The sequence below is a fragment of the Salminus brasiliensis genome, chromosome 20 (genome assembly GCF_030463535.1).
Source record: "Salminus brasiliensis chromosome 20, fSalBra1.hap2, whole genome shotgun sequence".
Taxonomy (NCBI): domain Eukaryota; kingdom Metazoa; phylum Chordata; class Actinopteri; order Characiformes; family Bryconidae; genus Salminus; species Salminus brasiliensis.
Genome location: NC_132897.1, coordinates 32,662,333 through 32,681,224, shown reverse-complemented (window position 1 = coordinate 32,681,224; position 18,892 = coordinate 32,662,333). Strand labels below are relative to the sequence as shown.

The following is an 18,892-nucleotide window of genomic DNA, read 5'->3' as shown; positions in this document are numbered from 1 at the left end:
TTAAACTTTCACTAGCTGGCCCCTTTAGCAGAACCCCCTACCTTGTACTTTCACTCACGGGTCACTTTATTAGAAACACCCTACCTTGCACTTACAATCAATGAACACTTCAGTAGAACCCCCTACCTTGCACTTTCACTAACTGGACACTTTAGTAGAACCCCCTACCTTCTGCTTCCACTGATTGGCCACTTCATCGCCTCAGCGTCGCTGCTAAGTTGGAAGTGGGTCCACCACTCAAAAATATCCAGTCAAGAGTTGACTATGCGGTCAGGAAATTGACCACTGAAGAAAACCTTAGGCATGGCTAACACTTGGGCAGGGCTAGGAAGCTAGGAAGTAGGCCACATTTCTAATAAAGTGGCCAAATAGTCAAGTCCAGACACTGGTTTCAGTTGGTATTGAATCTATGGGTCACCATGAGCACCTTTATCTTTATACTGGAAGCTGTAGGAAGCGCTAACAGGACGAGGAAAGCACCAGGCCCGTCTCTTCTAGCTCCAGGGAACCTTTGGAGCTTCTGATTTTGTTGCCGTTCCTTTGTTCTTTCCTTCTTCTTCCTGCTAAAACGCACTGGAACCAGGCAGACAGCTGGTGTGTAATGAACCGTCTGATCTCTTGCACTTCATAGCTGATGGTGGGCCACACCTATCGATTTTTATGAAGGAAGCCCCTTTGCTGCGGATATTGTACTGCACTGTGATCAAATAGAGGGCATAAGCAATACCAGGCAGGACGAGGCAAGGCGGTGCAATTTGCCTGGATCTCGACCGTCCCTATCTTTTTTTTCTTAACGAGTCTTAGTTCCTTTCAGATCTTCTTCCTCAGGCTCTTAAAAAGTCTTAGTTCCTTTCAGTTCTTCTTCCTCAGGCTCTTAAAAAGTCTTAGTTCCTTTCAGTTCTTCTTCCTCAGGCTCTTAACGAGTCTTAGATCCCTCAGTTCTTCTTCCTCAGGCTCTTAAAAAGTCTTAGTTCCCTCAGTTCTTCTTCCTCAGTCTCTTAACAATCTTAGTTCCTTTCAGTTCTTCTTCCTCAGGCTCTTAAAAAGTCTTAGTTCCTTTCATTTCTTCTTCCTCTGGCTCTTAAAAAGTCTTAGTTCCTTTCAGTTCTTCTTCCTCAGGCTCTTAAAAAGTCTTAGTTCCCTCAGTTCTTCTTCCTCAGTCTCTTAACGAGTCTTAGTTCCTTTCAGTTCTTCTTCCTCAGGCTCTTAAAGAGTCTCAGTTCCCTCAGATCTTCTTCCTCAGGCTCTTAGAAAGTCTTAGTTCCTTTCAGTTCTTCTTCCTCAGGCTCTTAACGAATCTTAGTTCCTTTCAGATCTTCTTCCTCAGGCTCTTAAAAAGTCTTAGTTCCTTTCAGATCTTCTTCCTCAGGCTCTTAACGAATCTTAGTTTCTTTCAGATCTTCTTCCTCGGGCTCTTAAAAAGTCTTAGTTCCTTTCAGATCTTTTTCCTCAGGCTCTTAAAGAGTCTTAGTTCCTTTCAGTTCTTCTTCAGGCTCTTAAAGTCTCAGTTCCCTCAGTTCTTCTTCCTCAGGCTCTTAAAAAGTCTTAGTTCCTTTCAGATCTTTTCCCTCAGGCTCTTAAAAAGTCTTAGTTCCTTTCAGATCTTTTTCCTCAGGCTTTTAACAAATCTTAGTTCCTTTCAGATCTTCTTCCTCAGGCTCTTAACGAATCTTAGTTCCTTTCAGATCTTCTTCCTCAGGCTCTTAAAAAGTCTTAGTTCCTTTCAGATTTTCTTCCTCAGGCTCTTAACGAATCTTAGTTCCTTTCAGATCTTCTTCCTCAGGCTCTTAAAAAGTCTTAGTTCCTTTCAGATCTTCTTCCTCAGGCTCTTAAAGAGTCTTAGTTCCTTTCAGTTCTTCTTCAGGCTCTTAAAAAGTCTTAGTTCCTTTCAGTTCTTCTTCCTCAGGCTCTTAACGAATCTTAGTTCCTTTCAGTTCTTCTTCCTCAGGCTCTTAAAGAGTTTCAGTTCCCTCAGTTCTTCTTCCTCAGGCTCTTAAAAAGTCTTAGTTCCTTTCAGATCTTCTTCCTCAGGCTCTTAAAAAGTCTTAGTTCCTTTCAGATCTTCTTCCTCAGGCTCTTAAAAAGTCTTAGTTCCTTTCAGTTCTTCTTCCTCAGGCTCTTAAAAAGTCTTAGTTCCTTTCAGTTCTTCTTCCTCAGGCTCTTAAAGAGTCTTAGTTCCTTTCAGTTCTTCTTCAGGCTCTTAAAAAGTCTTAGTTCCTTTCAGTTCTTCTTCCTCAGGCTCTTAAAGAGTCTCAGTTCCCTCAGTTCTTCTTCCTCAGGCTTTTAACAAATCTTAGTTCCTTTCAGATCTTCTTCCTCAGGCTCTTAACGAATCTTTGTTCCTTTCAGATCTTCTTCCTCAGGCTCTTAAAAAGTCTTAGTTCCTTTCAGATCTTCTTCCTCAGGCTCTTAAAAAGTCTTAGTTCCTTTCATATCTTCTTCCTCAGGCTCTTAACGAATCTTAGTTCCTTTCAGATCTTCTTCCTTGGGCTCTTAAAAAGTCTTAGTTCCTTTCAGATCTTCTTCCTCAGGCTCTTAAAAAGTCTTAGTTCCTTTCAGATCTTCTTCCTCAGGCTCTTAAAAAGTCTTAGTTCCTTTCAGTTCTTCTTCAGGCTCTTAAAAAGTCTTAGTTCCTTTCAGTTCTTCTTCCTCAGGCTCTTAAAGAGTCTCAGTTCCCTCAGTTCTTCTTCCTCAGGCTCTTAAAAAGTCTTAGTTGCTTTCAGATCTTTTCCCTCAGGCTCTTAAAAAGTCTTAGTTCCTTTCAGATCTTTTTCCTCAGGCTTTTAACAAATCTTAGTTCCTTTCAGATCTTCTTCCTCAGGCTCTTAAAGAGTCTTAGTTCCTTTCAGTTCTTCTTCCTCAGGCTCTTAAAAAGTCTTAGTTCCTTTCAGATCTTTTTCCTCATGCTCTTAAAAAGTCTTAGTTCCTTTCAGATCTTCTTCCTCAGGCTCTTAAAGAGTCTTAGTTCCTTTCAGTTCTTCTTCAGGCTCATAAAAAGTCTTAGTTCCTTTCAGTTCTTCTTCCTCAGGCTCTTAAAGAGTTTCAGTTCCCTCAGTTCTTCTTCCTCAGGCTCTTAAAAAGTCTTAGTTCCTTTCAGATCTTCTTCCTCAGGCTCTTAAAAAGTCTTAGTTCCTTTCAGATCTTCTTCCTCAGGCTCTTAAAAAGTCTTAGTTCCTTTCAGTTCTTCTTCCTCAGGCTCTTAAAAAGTCTTAGTTCCTTTCAGTTCTTCTTCCTCAGGCTCTTAAAGAGTCTTAGTTCCTTTCAGTTCTTCTTCAGGCTCTTAAAAAGTCTTAGTTCCTTTCAGTTCTTCTTCCTCAGGCTCTTAAAGAGTCTCAGTTCCCTCAGTTCTTCTTCCTCAGGCTTTTAACAAATCTTAGTTCCTTTCAGATCTTCTTCCTCAGGCTCTTAACGAATCTTTGTTCCTTTCAGATCTTCTTCCTCAGGCTCTTAAAAAGTCTTAGTTCCTTTCAGATCTTCTTCCTCAGGCTCTTAAAAAGTCTTAGTTCCTTTCATATCTTCTTCCTCAGGCTCTTAACGAATCTTAGTTCCTTTCAGATCTTCTTCCTTGGGCTCTTAAAAAGTCTTAGTTCCTTTCAGATCTTCTTCCTCAGGCTCTTAAAAAGTCTTAGTTCCTTTCAGATCTTCTTCCTCAGGCTCTTAAAAAGTCTTAGTTCCTTTCAGTTCTTCTTCAGGCTCTTAAAAAGTCTTAGTTCCTTTCAGTTCTTCTTCCTCAGGCTCTTAAAGAGTCTCAGTTCCCTCAGTTCTTCTTCCTCAGGCTCTTAAAAAGTCTTAGTTCCTTTCAGATCTTTTCCCTCAGGCTCTTAAAAAGTCTTAGTTCCTTTCAGATCTTTTTCCTCAGGCTTTTAACAAATCTTAGTTCCTTTCAGATCTTCTTCCTCAGGCTCTTAAAGAGTCTTAGTTCCTTTCAGTTCTTCTTCCTCAGGCTCTTAAAAAGTCTTAGTTCCTTTCAGATCTTTTTCCTCATGCTCTTAAAAAGTCTTAGTTCCTTTCAGATCTTCTTCCTCAGGCTCTTAACGAATCTTAGTTCCTTTCAGATCTTCTTCCTCGGGCTCTTAAAAAGTCTTAGTTCCTTTCAGATCTTCTTCCTCAGGCTCTTAAAGAGTCTTAGTTCCTTTCAGTTCTTCTTCAGGCTCTTAAAAAGTCTTAGTTCCTTTCAGTTCTTCTTCCTCAGGCTCTTAAAGAGTTTCAGTTCCCTCAGTTCTTCTTCCCCAGGCTCTTAAAAAGTCTTAGTTCCTTTCAGATCTTTTTCCTCAGGCTCTTAACAAATCTTAGTTCCTTTCAGATCTTCTTCCTCAGGCTCTTAAAGAGTCTTAGTTCCTTTCAGATCTTCTTCCTCAGGCTCTTAAAAAGTCTTAGTTCCTTTCAGATCTTTTTCCTCAGGCTCTTAACAAATCTTAGTTCCTTTCAGATCTTCTTCCTCAGGCTCTTAAAGAGTCTTAGTTCCTTTCAGATCTTCTTCCTCAGGCTCTTAAAAAGTCTTAGTTCCTTTCAGATCTTTTTCCTCAGGCTCTTAACAAATCTTAGTTCCTTTCAGATCTTCTTCCTCAGGCTTCTAACGAATCTTAGTTCCTTTCAGTTCTTCTTTCTCAGGCTCTTAAAAAGTCTTAGTTCCTTTCAGATCTTCTTCCTCAGGCTCTTAAAAAGTCTTAGTTCCTTTCAGATCTTCTTCCTCAAGCTCTTAAAAAGTCTTAGTTCCTTTCAGATCTTCTTCCTCAGGCTCTTAAAAAGTCTTAGTTCCTTTCAGTTCTTCTTCCTCAGGCTCTTAAAGAGTATGTGATCCTTTTAGTCAAGATCCTTTAGAATCTTAATATTCTAATGAACGTGCATGACTGACAGCCCTCTATCATTGGTGAACAACATTTGCTTATGACTTTGAACCGCGGCCGTGATTTCACCAATCTTTAGGGTTTGCAGAGGTTCTGATATCTGGAACCGAGTCACCAGCCCACATATAGGCACAAGCTATTATTATTCTTGTCAGGTTCTACAGACTGAAGCTTGGTAAACGAAGACATAACGTTGCGTGAATGTCTTCAGAAGGTCATTAAAAGGGAGGAAACGGGATTACTAGCGACGCGTTAGCCTCCGTGTAACAGCATTAATCAATCAGTTTGATCAGCGCTCCTTCCCGGACTTTCCTGGAAGGGTCTGCAATCCCGCTAATGCTACTCTGAATCCATCTGCATCTGAAACAAAGCCCCCGCCGTTGTCTTCAGCAGACGCTCAAGTGACATTATCCATGACAAGGAGAGTCAATCTTCCTGCTTAGCACCATGTATTGATCCTACCTTGAAATGCGTGATGGCTTGCTCACTCTTCAGGCAGTAAAGACGCACTTTAATCAATCATATCGGTGACCCGTCGCTCCGCACCGAAAGGGACAGCTCGGTCAAACACGCCAGTGTGGCTAACAAAGAATGGAGGGAAAGCCAGTTGCTAGCAGGGAGCAATAAGCAAATGGTATGAGGCTAACTGCTGGCTACTGACTTTCATTCATCGTTAGCCGCGCGTTTGACCGATCAATCCCTTTAGTGCGAGCCAACGTTTCACTAATATGATGAAGTGCGTCTTCACTGCATGAAGAGCAAGCAAGCCACCACACATTTTAAGCTGCCGGCTAGATTTTTTATTGTTAGCATTTTTCTCGGCCCAGCAGGGCTAATATTAGCCACTAATTGCCCTCATTTGCGTAATGCTAACTGAAGCATATTTGTTTTCATTTAGCTTTAGCAGTGTTAGCTAGCATTCCTAATATATGGTGTCGTTACGAACTAAGCAAGCTGCTTAGCATTCAGAAGATTAGCTGCACGAACACACATCAATCAAATTTCAACACTGAGCGCTATGCGGCTACATCAATCACTTCCTTGTGATTGAGCGAATGGAAAAAACGAAGGAAATTGAGTTCCCAGTTGAGAAAACCAGCACGGCCAGCTCAAGCTGGTTAAGCTGGTTGATTAGCTTAGCTTCTGACCAGCGTAGGGTATGTTTTCGTTTGATGGTTTAGTTGGTCTACAAGCATGACCAGCATGACCAAGCTAGATGACCAGAACCAAATGCAACATACACTGGTTAACCAGCTAGCTTACCAGCATAGGGTATGTTTTCACCTGGATAACTGGACTTTTCAACCACCTTGACCATCAAAGTCCAGTTTAGACCATCTTAAGACCTAACATTGCTGGTAGCTGGTCTTTGATGGTCCATGTGGTTGATGGTCAAGCTGGTCATCCAGACAAAAACAAACCTTACCTAAACTGATAAACTAGCTGGTTAACCATTTCGGTCATGCTGGTCATGGTGCAGGGTCAATCTTAGCCATACTGGTGCTCTAACTTGGTCAGGTTGGTCAGCTGAACCAGTACAGTTGAACGAAAAAACATACCCTATGCTGGTCAAGAGCTAAGTTGGTTACGTTTAATGGTTCAGCTGCTCGAGTAGCATGACCAGGCTGACCAAGCTGGTGTACCAGCATTACCAGCATAACCTACATGATAAAACACACTATTCTAGGGGTCAAGAGCTGGTCAACTAGCTAGCTTAGATGACCAGCTTTTCAACCACCTTGACCATTAAAGTAATAAAGCTTTGACCATCTGAAACCTGCTACCAGCAGAAGCTGGTCTTAAGCTGGATTTTCCAGCAGGGTGGAGCCCAAAGTAGAACCCATGCCCACCTGGAACCCACCTAGCCCATGTTCCACCCCTGTGAGCCACACTTGAGCCCCGGACAAGGATGAACGTCTAATATCTTTGGATATGGAGCTTTGATGTAGAAGACTGAGGTTCGGTGCAAGGGGCCCTACAGCACTCAGCTCTTCAGCGGAGGACTGCCTGTCTTATTGGCGATCACCGCTAGAGGGAGGTAGCGAGCAGAGCTTTTCTACATGTGATTGATCAGCCAGGGCTTCTGTTCGATTAATTAAACGCTCATGTCGATTATCTCGGACATCCGAGATGCAGAGTAAACGAAGCTTGTGGAGTCATGGACATCCACGTTGCACATTACGCACACGTCAGCGCGTGTCCGTTTGACGCGCACGAGACACGCGTGGCCCTTGGAAAAGTCCCCAGGAGAAGTTCAGCCACGCGCATTCCTGCACTTTCCACAGTAGCAGATGCGTTTTAGGTGGGATCCCCCCCGTGCGCTCGTGAATCAGGGGGCTGAGAATAAAAGGAGAGGCTCCGCGAGCGCTCATGCATGCATGCAGCCTGTTGACACCGAGAAGAGAGGCGCGCGTGCTGCTTGGAGCTAAAAATGGGCAGCAGGGGAGGGGAGGGAGGCAACGTGGAGACGCGAGGCACGCGCTGAAAAAGGGGGTGGGGAAGGTGTATATGCGCGCGCGCGCGCGCTGGAGAAGCAGCACAGAGTCCTCAAACCGGGCTCGCCTCTCCTCACAGTGCGCTCGCGCTGCGCAACGGGAATAACCCCCCTATCCAACAACAGCAAGGAATAAAAACCAAAAAAAAAACTTTTTCCGTTTTAATCGATTATTCGACACGAACATGGTCGATTAAACACAGAGGGGGGAGGGGGAAACGACCCGAGCACTTTGTGGTTTTGGTGCGTTCTGACTTGACCATGGACCCCCTCTACACGACCACCGAGGCTTGGCCGGGGAACTGGAGCGCGCTCGAGCCGAACCTGACGGACGCCTACTGGAACCAGTTCGTGCAACCCATGTGGCGCATCGCGCTCTGGGCGGTCGCCTACTCGGTGATAGTGGTGGTGTCCGTGGTGGGCAACGTGACCGTGGTGTGGATCATCCTGGCGCACAGGCGCATGAGGACCGTCACCAACTTCTTCCTGGTGAACCTGGCGTTCGCCGAGGCCAGCATGAGCGCCTTCAACACGGTGGTGAACTTCGTGTACGCGGCGCACAACGAGTGGTACTTCGGCCTCGTGTACTGCCGCTTCCACAACTTCTTCCCCATCGCCGCCGTCTTCGCCAGCATCTACTCCATGACGGCCATAGCGGTGGACAGGTGAGCTCCTTTCAGAGGTCTCTCTGCTTTTACTCAGGTGGAGGGAAATGTGGATGGGCATGGAGACGCATGGGAGGTCCAGGAGGTGCAATACGCAAAACAACAGAGGGGATACAAGATATGGGCATGGGAATACATGGGATGAGGTAAAGCACACAGGCATGAGAATACATGGAAAGTACGTGGGAAAATAGATGGGATTTAAAAAAAATGGAATTACACAATATGGAAGATACACAAAATAAAGCACATGAGCAGGCGGATATGTGGATATATAATACATGGGAAGATATGGGATAAAATAAACAGGCATGAGGTCCACTGGCAGTAAATACACGGGATGATGCATGGAAAAATATGTGGACATGGGCATACGTGGGAAAATACGTCAGATAAGGTTAGTGGACATAAAAATACATGGTAAAACTACGTTGGTGGGATCAAAGGTGTGAAGAAAATATACAGGTATAGAACTATAAGGACTACAGCGCATGAGCACTCAGTCCATTTTCATACGTCGTCAAAAAAAAAATCCCCTTGCTCTACTGAAGCATCTTCCTGTGCCTGGTCTCCGAATGCTGTTGATGCTTTAGTGAACGTTTGTGATTCTGACTTTTAATGAGGTTGGTTTATGCAAATGAGGCTTTTTTTCTTAAGTCACGTATCGGAAGGCATGTCAGTTATTCAGAATATCGGAAGGCATATCGGTTATTTGGAATATCGGAAGGCATATCGGTTATTTGGAATATCGGAAGGCATATTGTTTATTCAAAATATCGGAAGGCATATTGGTTATTCGGAATATCAGAAGGCATATTGGAAGGCATATCGGTTATTCGGAATATCGGAAGGCATATCGGAAAGCATTTCGGTTATTCAGAATGTCGGAAGGCATATCGGTTATTTGGAATATCAGAAGGCATATCGGAAGGCATAACGGTTATTCAGAATACCGGAAGGCATATCGTTTATTTGAAATATCGGAAGGCATATCGGTTATTCGGACTATCGGAAGGCATATCGGTTATTCGGAATATCGGAAGGCATATCGGTTATTTGGAATATCGGAAGGCATATTGTTTATTCAAAATATCGGAAGGCATATCGGTTATTCGGAATATCGGAAGGCATATTGGAAGGCATATCGGTTATTCGGAATATCGGAAGGCATATCGTTTATTCAGAATATCGAAAGGCATATCGGTTATTCGGAATATCGGAAGGCATATTGGAAGGCATATCGGTTATTAGGAATATCGGAAGGCATATCGGAAGGCATAACGGTTATTCAGAATATCGGAAGGTATATCGGTTATTTGGAATATCGGAAGGCATATCGGAAGGCATATCGGTATTGCAGGACGTGACGTTATAATCGGGATACAGTATTCTGACCATATCATGCCGCCTCAGCGCAACCCCTGCGGCCTGTCGCCCACTACAGACGACCGCTCTTCACTGCAAGGCTGAGAGTGCTGAATTCCGAACTGGCTGTGATGGTGTGTTTTTTTACGTGTAGATTAGAAACGCTCGTGTTCGAACATCTGCTTTGCTTCATTCACGCTGAGTCTCTGACGAGCACAGTGTGTATGCATTAGCTGTGTGGCCACACACATCTTTTCTGTTCAGAGATCAATGTTTGCAGTGTTTGATTGAGATTGAGAATTCAAGTTTAAGCTTTGATTCCCAGTTTAAGACTAGATCCAGGTTTGCTTTTCCGAGGTTAAAGTGTGACATCCGATTCTCAGGTCAAGACAGTGAGTTTTCAATTCTGAGGTCCTGAGGTTAAGACTTCAGTTGATTTTCTTTTCTTAAGTGAATTTGTTTATGATTTTTTATTCTGATGTTAAGACAGATCATTGAAGTTCAACTCTGAAGTTCAAATTCCAGTTGATTTTCAATTTTAATTCAGAGGTTAAGACTTCAGAGGTCAATTTGGAGTGTAAGACTCCAGTTGAGTTTGGATTCCAAGGTTAAAATTATGGTAGATTTTCAATTCTGAAATGAACTTTTCAGTTGATTTTCAATTCTGAGGTTAAGACTACAGTTGATGTTCAATTCCGAGGTTAAGATTCCAGTTGATTCTCAATTTAAAGGTTCAAGCTCAATTTTTTATTTCAAGGTCAACACTACAGTTGATTTTCAATTTGGAGTTTAAGACTCCAGCTGATTTTGGATTCTGAGATTTTAGTAGATTTTCAATTCTGAAGTTAATTTTTCAGTTGATTTTCAATTCTGAGGTTAAGACTACAGTTGATTTCAATTCTGAGGTTAAGATCACAGTTGATTTCCGATTCTAAAGTTAACTTTCCAGTTGATTTCCGATTCTAAAGTTAACTTTCCAGTTGATTTTCAATGTAAAGGTTAAGACTCCATTTTTTATTTAACACCTCAGTTGATTTTGCATTCTGAATTTAAGACTACAGCTGATTTTGGATTCTGAGGTTAAGATTTCAGTTGGTTTTCTATTTAGAGGTTTAGGCTCCAATTGATTTTTGACTCTAAGGGTTAGGACACCTGCTGATTTCTGATTCGTAGATTAGGACTGCAGTTGATTTCTGAATCCTAACATACTGAGGGTTTACAGTGAGGTTTGACTGGATTAAGTTAGACTGGATGCAGAGGCAGAGACAGTGAAGACAGACAGAATAGGTAGAGAGAGGCAGAGAGAAAATAGACAGTAAACAAAGACAGAGCGCGAGAGAAAGACAGAGCGCGAGAGAGGAGCAGGTAGGTTTAAATTCATCCTGTTTAAAACCCAGCCTGTGTTCAGACCCCCTTAAGCGAGGTGGGACGCCCCCGCGTCTGTCTGTAATTCTGTAATTAACTGGGATATCTCCTTTAGTTCAGAGGCAGCCAGCCGGCTTCTTTCCTTTGTTCCTGAGCCGAGCCGAGCCGCCGAGGCCTTCTGTAAGAATGTTTGAGGGCAAATGCTTTAGTTCTATATTAGGAAGTCGGTTAAAGCAGCGTTCACACCGCGTTAAGCTCCTTGTTACAGACTGAAAAAATTCTATTATGCTGATGATATTCATTTTGGCCTTTAACCTTCTATTTTTTTCAAAGTGGCCTCTCTTTCTGCTGGAGCCCTACACACTTTTGGCGTTCTTTCAAGCCGTTTCGGTGTTGAGCCAGCTGGATTGTGTTTCCAACGGGACTGGAAAAGATATACATACCGTAGCTGTACAAAATCACATGTAGATTTATTGTTTTTTGGGGGTTTTTTGATTATTTTTACAGCAAAAAAAAAAAGATTCTGATGAAGGAACCAATAGAAATGCTCCCAAAGGTGACTGTGAACATTAAAGTACATCTCTTTGGTACAATTTGAAGCATCCTTGAACGTAATCAAGGCCAAATGTCATCCACAATATTAATAAATAAAAGTTTTATTAGTCAAGATAATTAATGTAAAAACTTTGTTCCGTACTCAGATAGTACATAGAGGCGACATTTGCATTTTTCAATAGCAATGTTATTTATTTTTACTTTGTTCTATAGTTTATGCAGCATTTTATAATTTATATATAATTTGATGCAACGTTCCAATTAAATAGGGTAAATTACCTGTGATTGTAATGAAACATGCAGTACTGATAATATTCCCAATTTGCTTCGAAACTATAACATTCATAGCAAGGACTAATTTTATCACAGTAACCATGTCTTTATATTGCCCAGATGTATGTGCTAATTGTTGAAGTGAAAAGGGTGAACTTTTGAACAGTGAATAGAAATATCAATAATGAATATTATTTGGCATGTGCAAAATTTACTGATTCCGCCAGTAGTAACACCCCATTTGTCAGAGCTCACAGCTTGCCTGGAGAATGCCTTTCCTTTTTTGTTATTCTGAACAAAATTTTACAATAACGCTAATCTCTGCCACCACTCCTATGGGATTTCTAGTACTATGTAGCCCTGAGCTAACTTTTTTTAAACCATTTTAGATTAAACACAAGGTTCCCCACAAATTAAAGGCCTTGATGCATCCTAACACAAATACATAATTAATACATTTATTTAACTGGCTTAGAGTCTCACAACATACAGTCAAAATTACTATATGATTAGAAGCTAATTTGAAGATTCCCGTCTTCTTTAATTCTACTATTGAAGTATTGCAAGGTCAAGTAATGCAGTAATGAACATCAGTGCTATAGCCATTAAGGGCTCCATTACTGGCTTTGCCCAAGGATTATATTATACCTATAGTCTATATAAGTAAGCTGCAAAAACACAACCAATCAGAACAGAGCATATTTACATATAGCAGTAACAAAAACGTTTAGTTCTAAGGGATAAAATACAGGTTAAGTAGAAATGAATTAATGATGATTTTGGTTTATAAACATTATATAAGCAAAAAAAAAAAAAACACAAATCAAAGAACAAATTCAGACATAGCCCCTCTACACCCACGCCAGCTTCCTGTGTTCGTGTGTTAGAGTGGGACTAGGAGGACGGTAGTGCGTTCACTCGGCTCGGATTTAGACTCGTTGATGGCTGTGAGTAGCCTAAGGGCAAATGACTGCAGAGTCGTGGAGCAGAAAGCAAATAATCTCCGGTTATGAAAAAGCATTTATTTAACCTTTTTCCTGACACCGGTCACTATCTGGACCTTTCCCAGCCCATCTGCTAAGAGCAGGGAGAGGTCCTCAGGCCATCAGGAAACACCCCCCAAGGTGATAAGACACAGGATAAGAAATAATATTCCTAATCAAATTGTAGAGGCCCAAGCACCAGTAGATATGATCCTGAGCCAAGAGCAAAGGTTAATATAGCCTAATCTAACAAGGAATGAAGTTTAGAACTGCTAATTGTGCTTGTATACATCATCACACACTTCCTTCAGACCCCACTGGGTGGTCAAACGACCCCAAAAGCAGAAATTATTTTTCTAATTGAATTAAAGGAACATTCCATCTGCACTCCATCCTTATTGGTTTATCACCAGTGAGCTGTATTGCTGCCTCAGGCTATGAATGGACTGGAACTTAGAGGACCTTTCAGGTTTTCACTGTTTTTAATAACATAAAAATTATTTATTGGTAAAATTGTTGTAATATGATACCAGTACTACAACTGTATACCTGTCACATAATTATGAGGGCTTTATTTCAAGGAAACATATAATAGTGTTTTCTGAATAATTTACAAATAAAATAAAGTTGTAGAACTTCCGGACTTTAGTCAATAATATTAATATTCCAAATGAATTTCAAATAAATGTTATATATATTATAGTTATAATAAAGTTATTTCCAAAATAATAAGTTAATAAAAATCCCAAAAAAGTTAATATCCAGAAAAACATAATAAAAAATAATAATATCATTATAAAAGTTGTAATAAAATTAAAAGAAAACATTGTTAAATCAACATCAAAAAATGAGGTCTGAATTAAATTATATTAGACATTCTAATCAAAGTTCTAATCAAAATATTATAATATACATAACCAAAAATGTTGCAACAACATAATAACGTTACATAACAGAATAAAGTTCCATGAACAGTTATATCCCAATCAAAATATCATAAAATGAATGGTCTGACTTCAATTCTATTACAAGTTATATCCAAATTAATGTGAACATTCAAAATTAAGTTAAAATAAGATCCAGATCCAGAATAAAGAGCATTTATGTAAAAAATTACATAAATGCTAAGGTTTGAATTGCATTCTATTAAAAGTTATATACATGTTTATTTTTTAAAATACAAATATGAAATAAATATTTTAAATTAAGTTACAGAATTTTTAAGAAGCAGAATTTAGTTCTTTTGAAATGTATGTACAAAGTTCTGCTCTAATAAAAGTATTCTAAAATAAATATCCATAATATTAAGATCCAGAACAAAGTTCTATTAAAAGTTATATGCAAAATGCTGTTTTAATAAAAATCACTGGGACAGTGGAACTGCAGTCCGCATGTACACATTACACATACACTCGTTTACTCTCCAGCTTGAAGGTTTCCGCAGTATAATACATACATACATATACGCAATAAACTTGTGACCAGTAGTGGACGTCAGCCTAGCATGACCTTCTAACCCTTGCTCGTCTCATCCACACCATATATAAACATGTTAGGCTCGAGCAAATCACTTTAAGCAAGCGTGACCGGAGGTGCTGTACAGCATGATGGAGAAAATGACCCTGGCTGCTGTATGGTGGGGGGTGGGAGTGTTGGTCAGACATGTCTTTGGCATTTGTATAATTCCTTGTTAGGCTATTTTCACTTACTGCAGACCACTGGGTCTGATACACTCGCACCAGCACCAGCCCCTCGCACACAACCATGAACATCACCGAGTGACCACCACTCCAAAAACACCCGGACAAATAATATCAGAAACTGACCAGTGATCAAAAGGTAGCAGATGACCTGCAGTCTTTAACTGGACACACACCTACACAGTGACCCCTAAGGTTTGTGTTTCCAGTGGCCAGTGAGTGGAAGCACAAGAAAGGTGTTTCTAATAAAGTGACCAATAAGTAGGAGCACAAGGTAGGGGTTTCTAATAAAGTGGCCAGTGAGCAGAAGCACAAGGCAGGGGTTTCTAATAAAGTGGCCAGTGAGCAGAAGCACAAGGTAGGGGTTTCTAATAAAGTGGCCAGTGAGCAGAAGCACAATGTAGATGTTTCTAATAAAGTGGCCAGTGAGCAGAAGCACAAGGTAGGGGTTTCTAATAAAGTGGCCAGTGAGCAGAAGCACAATGTAGATGTTTCTAATAAAGTGGCCAGTGAGCAGAAGCACAAGGCAGGGGTTTCTAATAAAGTGGCCAGTGAGCAGAAGCACAATGTAGATGTTTCTAATAAAGTGGCCAATGAGTGAAAGCACAATGTAGGTGTTTCTAATAAAGTGGCCAGTGAGCAGAAGCACAAGGTAGGGGTTTCTAATAAAGTGGCCAGTGAGCAGAAGCACAAGATAGGTGTTTCTGATAAAGTGGCCAGTGAGTGAAAGCACAAGGTGGGTGTTTCTGATAAAGTGGCCAGTGAGTGGAAGCATAAGCTAGGTGTTTCTGATAAAGTGGCCAGTGCATGGACTTTAAGAAGTGCATGGTAAGTGTATATAAATCATCGTAATTGCGCTGAACTCAGTCAGCACCCGTTGTCATGGTGATATCTTTAGGTGAAGATAGATGGTTCCTCTGCTTATAAATCCAGGAACAGGCTCACATTCTACCTCACTTCTCACTTACCTCACCCCATTCATTTCACTGCAATGACATTAGCAGCAGTCAGGTCTCTTAGACTTGGACTGGACAGTGGTTGTCCAGAATGCAATCTGGAGGATAATTGATAGGGCTTTCTCAGTCTTTCCAGAGGAAAACTAGCTGAGTGATTTCTCAGATATGAAGCCTGGAGCAGACTACGCTAGAGTGGTAATTCAATTTTGTAAATCCTGTCCAGCAGCAAGCTTAAAAAGTCAGAGACAGGACTGGTTTTGTTGGCCATTCAGAAGGAATTTGTCAGGGCAGTAATTCACATTAAGGCAAGCATGATAATAAAAGGAGTGTTTACTGCGTCCGCCCTTTATCTTAATTACTGCTTCAATTCTTCACTTCTCACTTTCAGCTTCAGCTTCATTTTTCAACACCTCCAAAGTTCATTCTGGAATCTGGGGTGGTCCGATCATGGTCCTGGAACAGCAGCAGCTTTGGTAGTCTTTGTAGTATTTGCACTTGGATTTCTGGGCTCTATAGAGTCTGTAGTTGGGCTTGTCCTGGACTGAAAGGTGTCAGTATGACTGTATGTATGTTGATAGTGTCTGTAATTATACTTGTCTTGCACCCGATAGTGTCTGTACTCAGACTTTTCTTAAACTTGATGGTATCTGTACTTAGACTTGTCTTGGTCTTAGTATCTGTACTTAGAATTGTCTTGGTCTTAGTATCTGTACTTAGACTTATCTTGGTCTTAATAGTATCTGTACTTAGATTTGTCTTGGTCTTAATAGTATCTGTACTTAGACTTGCCTTGGTTTTAATAGTATCTGTACTTAGACTTGGCTTGATCTTAATAGTATCTGTACTTAGACTTGTCCTGGTCTTAATAGTATCTGTACATGGACTTGCCTTGGTTTTAATAGTATCTGTACTTAGACTTGTCTTGATCTTAATAGTATCTGTACTTAGATTTGTCTTGGACGCAATAGTATCTGTACTTATACTTGTCTTGGTCTTAATACTATCTGTACTTAGATTTGTCTTGGGCGCAATAGTATCTGTACTTAGACTTGTCTTGGTCTTAACTTGGACGCAATAGTATCTGTACTTAGACTTGTCTTGGTCTTAATAGTATCTGTACTTAGACTTGTCTTGGTCTTAATAGTATCTGTACTTAGACTTGTCTTGGCCTTAATAGTATCTGTACTTAGATTTGTCTTGGACGCAATAGTATCTGTACTTATACTTGTCTTGGTCTTAATACTATCTGTACTTAGATTTGTCTTGGGCGCAATAGTATTTGTACTTAGACTTGTCTTGGTCTTAACTTGGACGCAATAGTATCTGTACTTAGACTTGTCTTGGTCTTAATAGTATCTGTACTTAGACTTGTCTGGGTCTTCATAGTATATATACTTAGATTTGTCTCTGTTTTAGTATTTGTACTTGGACTTGTCTTGGTCTTAACAGTATCTGTACTTAGATATGTCTTGGTCTTAATAGTATATATACTTAGATTTGTCTCTGTTTTAGTATCTGTACTTGGACTTGCCATGGTCTTAATAGTATCTGTACTTAGACTTGTCTTGGTCTTAATAGTATCTGTACTTGGACTTGCCTTGGTCTTAATAGTATCTGTACTTGGACTTGCCTTGGTCTTAATAGTATCTGTACTTAGACTTGTCTTGGTCTTAATAGTATCTGTACTTAGATTTGTCTTGGGCGCAATAGTATCTGTACTTAGACTTGTCTTGGTCTTAACTTGGACGCAATAGTATCTGTACTTAGACTTGTCTTGGTCTTAATAGTATCTGTACTTAGACTTGTCTTGGTCTTAATAGTATCTGTACTTAGACTTGTCTTGGCCTTAATAGTATCTGTACTTAGATTTGTCTTGGACGCAATAGTATCTGTACTTATACTTGTCTTGGTCTTAATACTATCTGTACTTAGATTTGTCTTGGGCGCAATAGTATTTGTACTTAGACTTGTCTTGGTCTTAACTTGGACGCAATAGTATCTGTACTTAGACTTGTCTTGGTCTTAATAGTATCTGTACTTAGACTTGTCTGGGTCTTCATAGTATATATACTTAGATTTGTCTCTGTTTTAGTATTTGTACTTGGACTTGTCTTGGTCTTAACAGTATCTGTACTTAGATATGTCTTGGTCTTAATAGTATCTGTACTTGGACTTGCCTTGGTCTTAATAGTATCTGTACTTGGACTTGCCTTGGTCTTAATAGTATCTGTACTTGGACTTGCCTTGGTCTTAATAGTATCTGTACTTAGACTTGTCTTGGTCTTAATAGTATCTGTACTTAGACTTGTCTTGGTCTTAATAGTATCTGTACTTGGACTTGCCTTGGTCTTAATAGTATCTGTACTTAGACTTGTCTTGGTCTTAATAGTATCTGTACTTGGACCTTCCTTGGTCTTAATAGTATCTGTACTTAGACTTGTCTTGGTCTTAATAGTATCTGTACTTAGACTTGTCTTGGTCTTAATAGTATCTGTACTTGGACTTGTCTTGGTCTTAATAGTATCTGTACTTGGACCTTCCTTGGTCTTAATAGTATCTGTACTTAGACTTGTCTTGGTCTTAATAGTATCTGTACTTGGACTTCCCTTGGTCTTAATAGTATCTGTACTTGGACCTTCCTTGGTCTTAATAGTACCTGCACTTAGATTTGTCTTGGACGCAATAGTATATATACTTAGATTTGTCTCTGTCTTAGTATCTGTACTTAGACTTGTCTTGGTCTTAATAGTACCTGTACTTGGACTTCCCTTGGTCTTAATAGTATCAAGAAGTCAAAAGTATTTGTACTGGGACTTGTTTCTCAAATCCAAGTCATTGCATTGTCTCCACTAGTCATAGCCTGGACTTGCAATTCGTCTCTTGGGCCAAGGTGGACTACACACTCAGGAGTATGTTCATGCCAGGGAGCAGCTCTTGAGGAATCTGACTACCCCATTTTCAGTAACACTAAATAAAGTTATGCCGTGAGTCATGCGCTGCCTAATTAATGCACACAGTGATGCCTGAGTGCGATGACAGCGTGCGCGACCTGCCTTCATTTACACAGCTGTTCCTTCCCAACAAAACTGCAATTAACTTCATTCTCCTCTCGTGAAAAGAGCAATCGACAGGCTATTTCTCTTTCACCTGCTTAGGCGAGTGGTGTTAACGTGCTCCGTGCCCATGCCGGGAAGAAGCTGTTTGACAAGACCAAATTAAATTTGTTGGGAATAAGCCGCGACACAACATTTCAAAAGGTGCCCAATTAGTCGTTCATTGCCAAGTGAATTATCGCGAGGAATCACATAGTCGTTCACGGAAACAGCTCTAAAGGATACAAGCCTTTATTCAGGCAAATAAATACACACACCAATTGGTTCTGGGTTATTTATGGTGTTTTGGAACCAATTATGAAGAACTGGTTTATGAATAATTCATGGGAAATGCACTTTTAAGGGAACTGTTTACTTTATGTTAAAGAAACTATGGGTGCTTTTTTATTGTACTTTTAATTTGATCAGGAAATAACTTAATATACTGTAATATACAGAATTTATACTGTACATGTAGTTTCATTAATCAATTTATACAATTTACTGTATTACATTTACATTTATGGCATTAAGCTGACGCTCTTATCCAGAGCGACTTACAAGGGTACTCGTATTACAGAGGAGGACCAATGTAGT

General features: G+C 40.4%; 2 protein-coding genes across 2 annotated transcripts in view; one reads left to right on the top strand and one right to left on the bottom strand.

The window, feature by feature from the left end:
* The window catches only part of LOC140542319 (tetraspanin-15), a 118,317-nt gene that overhangs the window by 24,948 nt on the left and 74,477 nt on the right, over positions 1 to 18,892 (bottom strand). The window lies entirely within an intron of this gene.
* The window catches only part of tacr1a (tachykinin receptor 1a), a 44,003-nt gene continuing 32,469 nt past the window's right edge, over positions 7,359 to 18,892 (top strand). Inside the window, exon 1 of the mRNA XM_072665252.1 lies at positions 7,359 to 8,006. Coding sequence (XP_072521353.1) covers positions 7,603 to 8,006 — 404 coding nt within the window. The 5' untranslated portion in view covers positions 7,359 to 7,602. The remainder of the gene's footprint in view (positions 8,007 to 18,892) is intronic.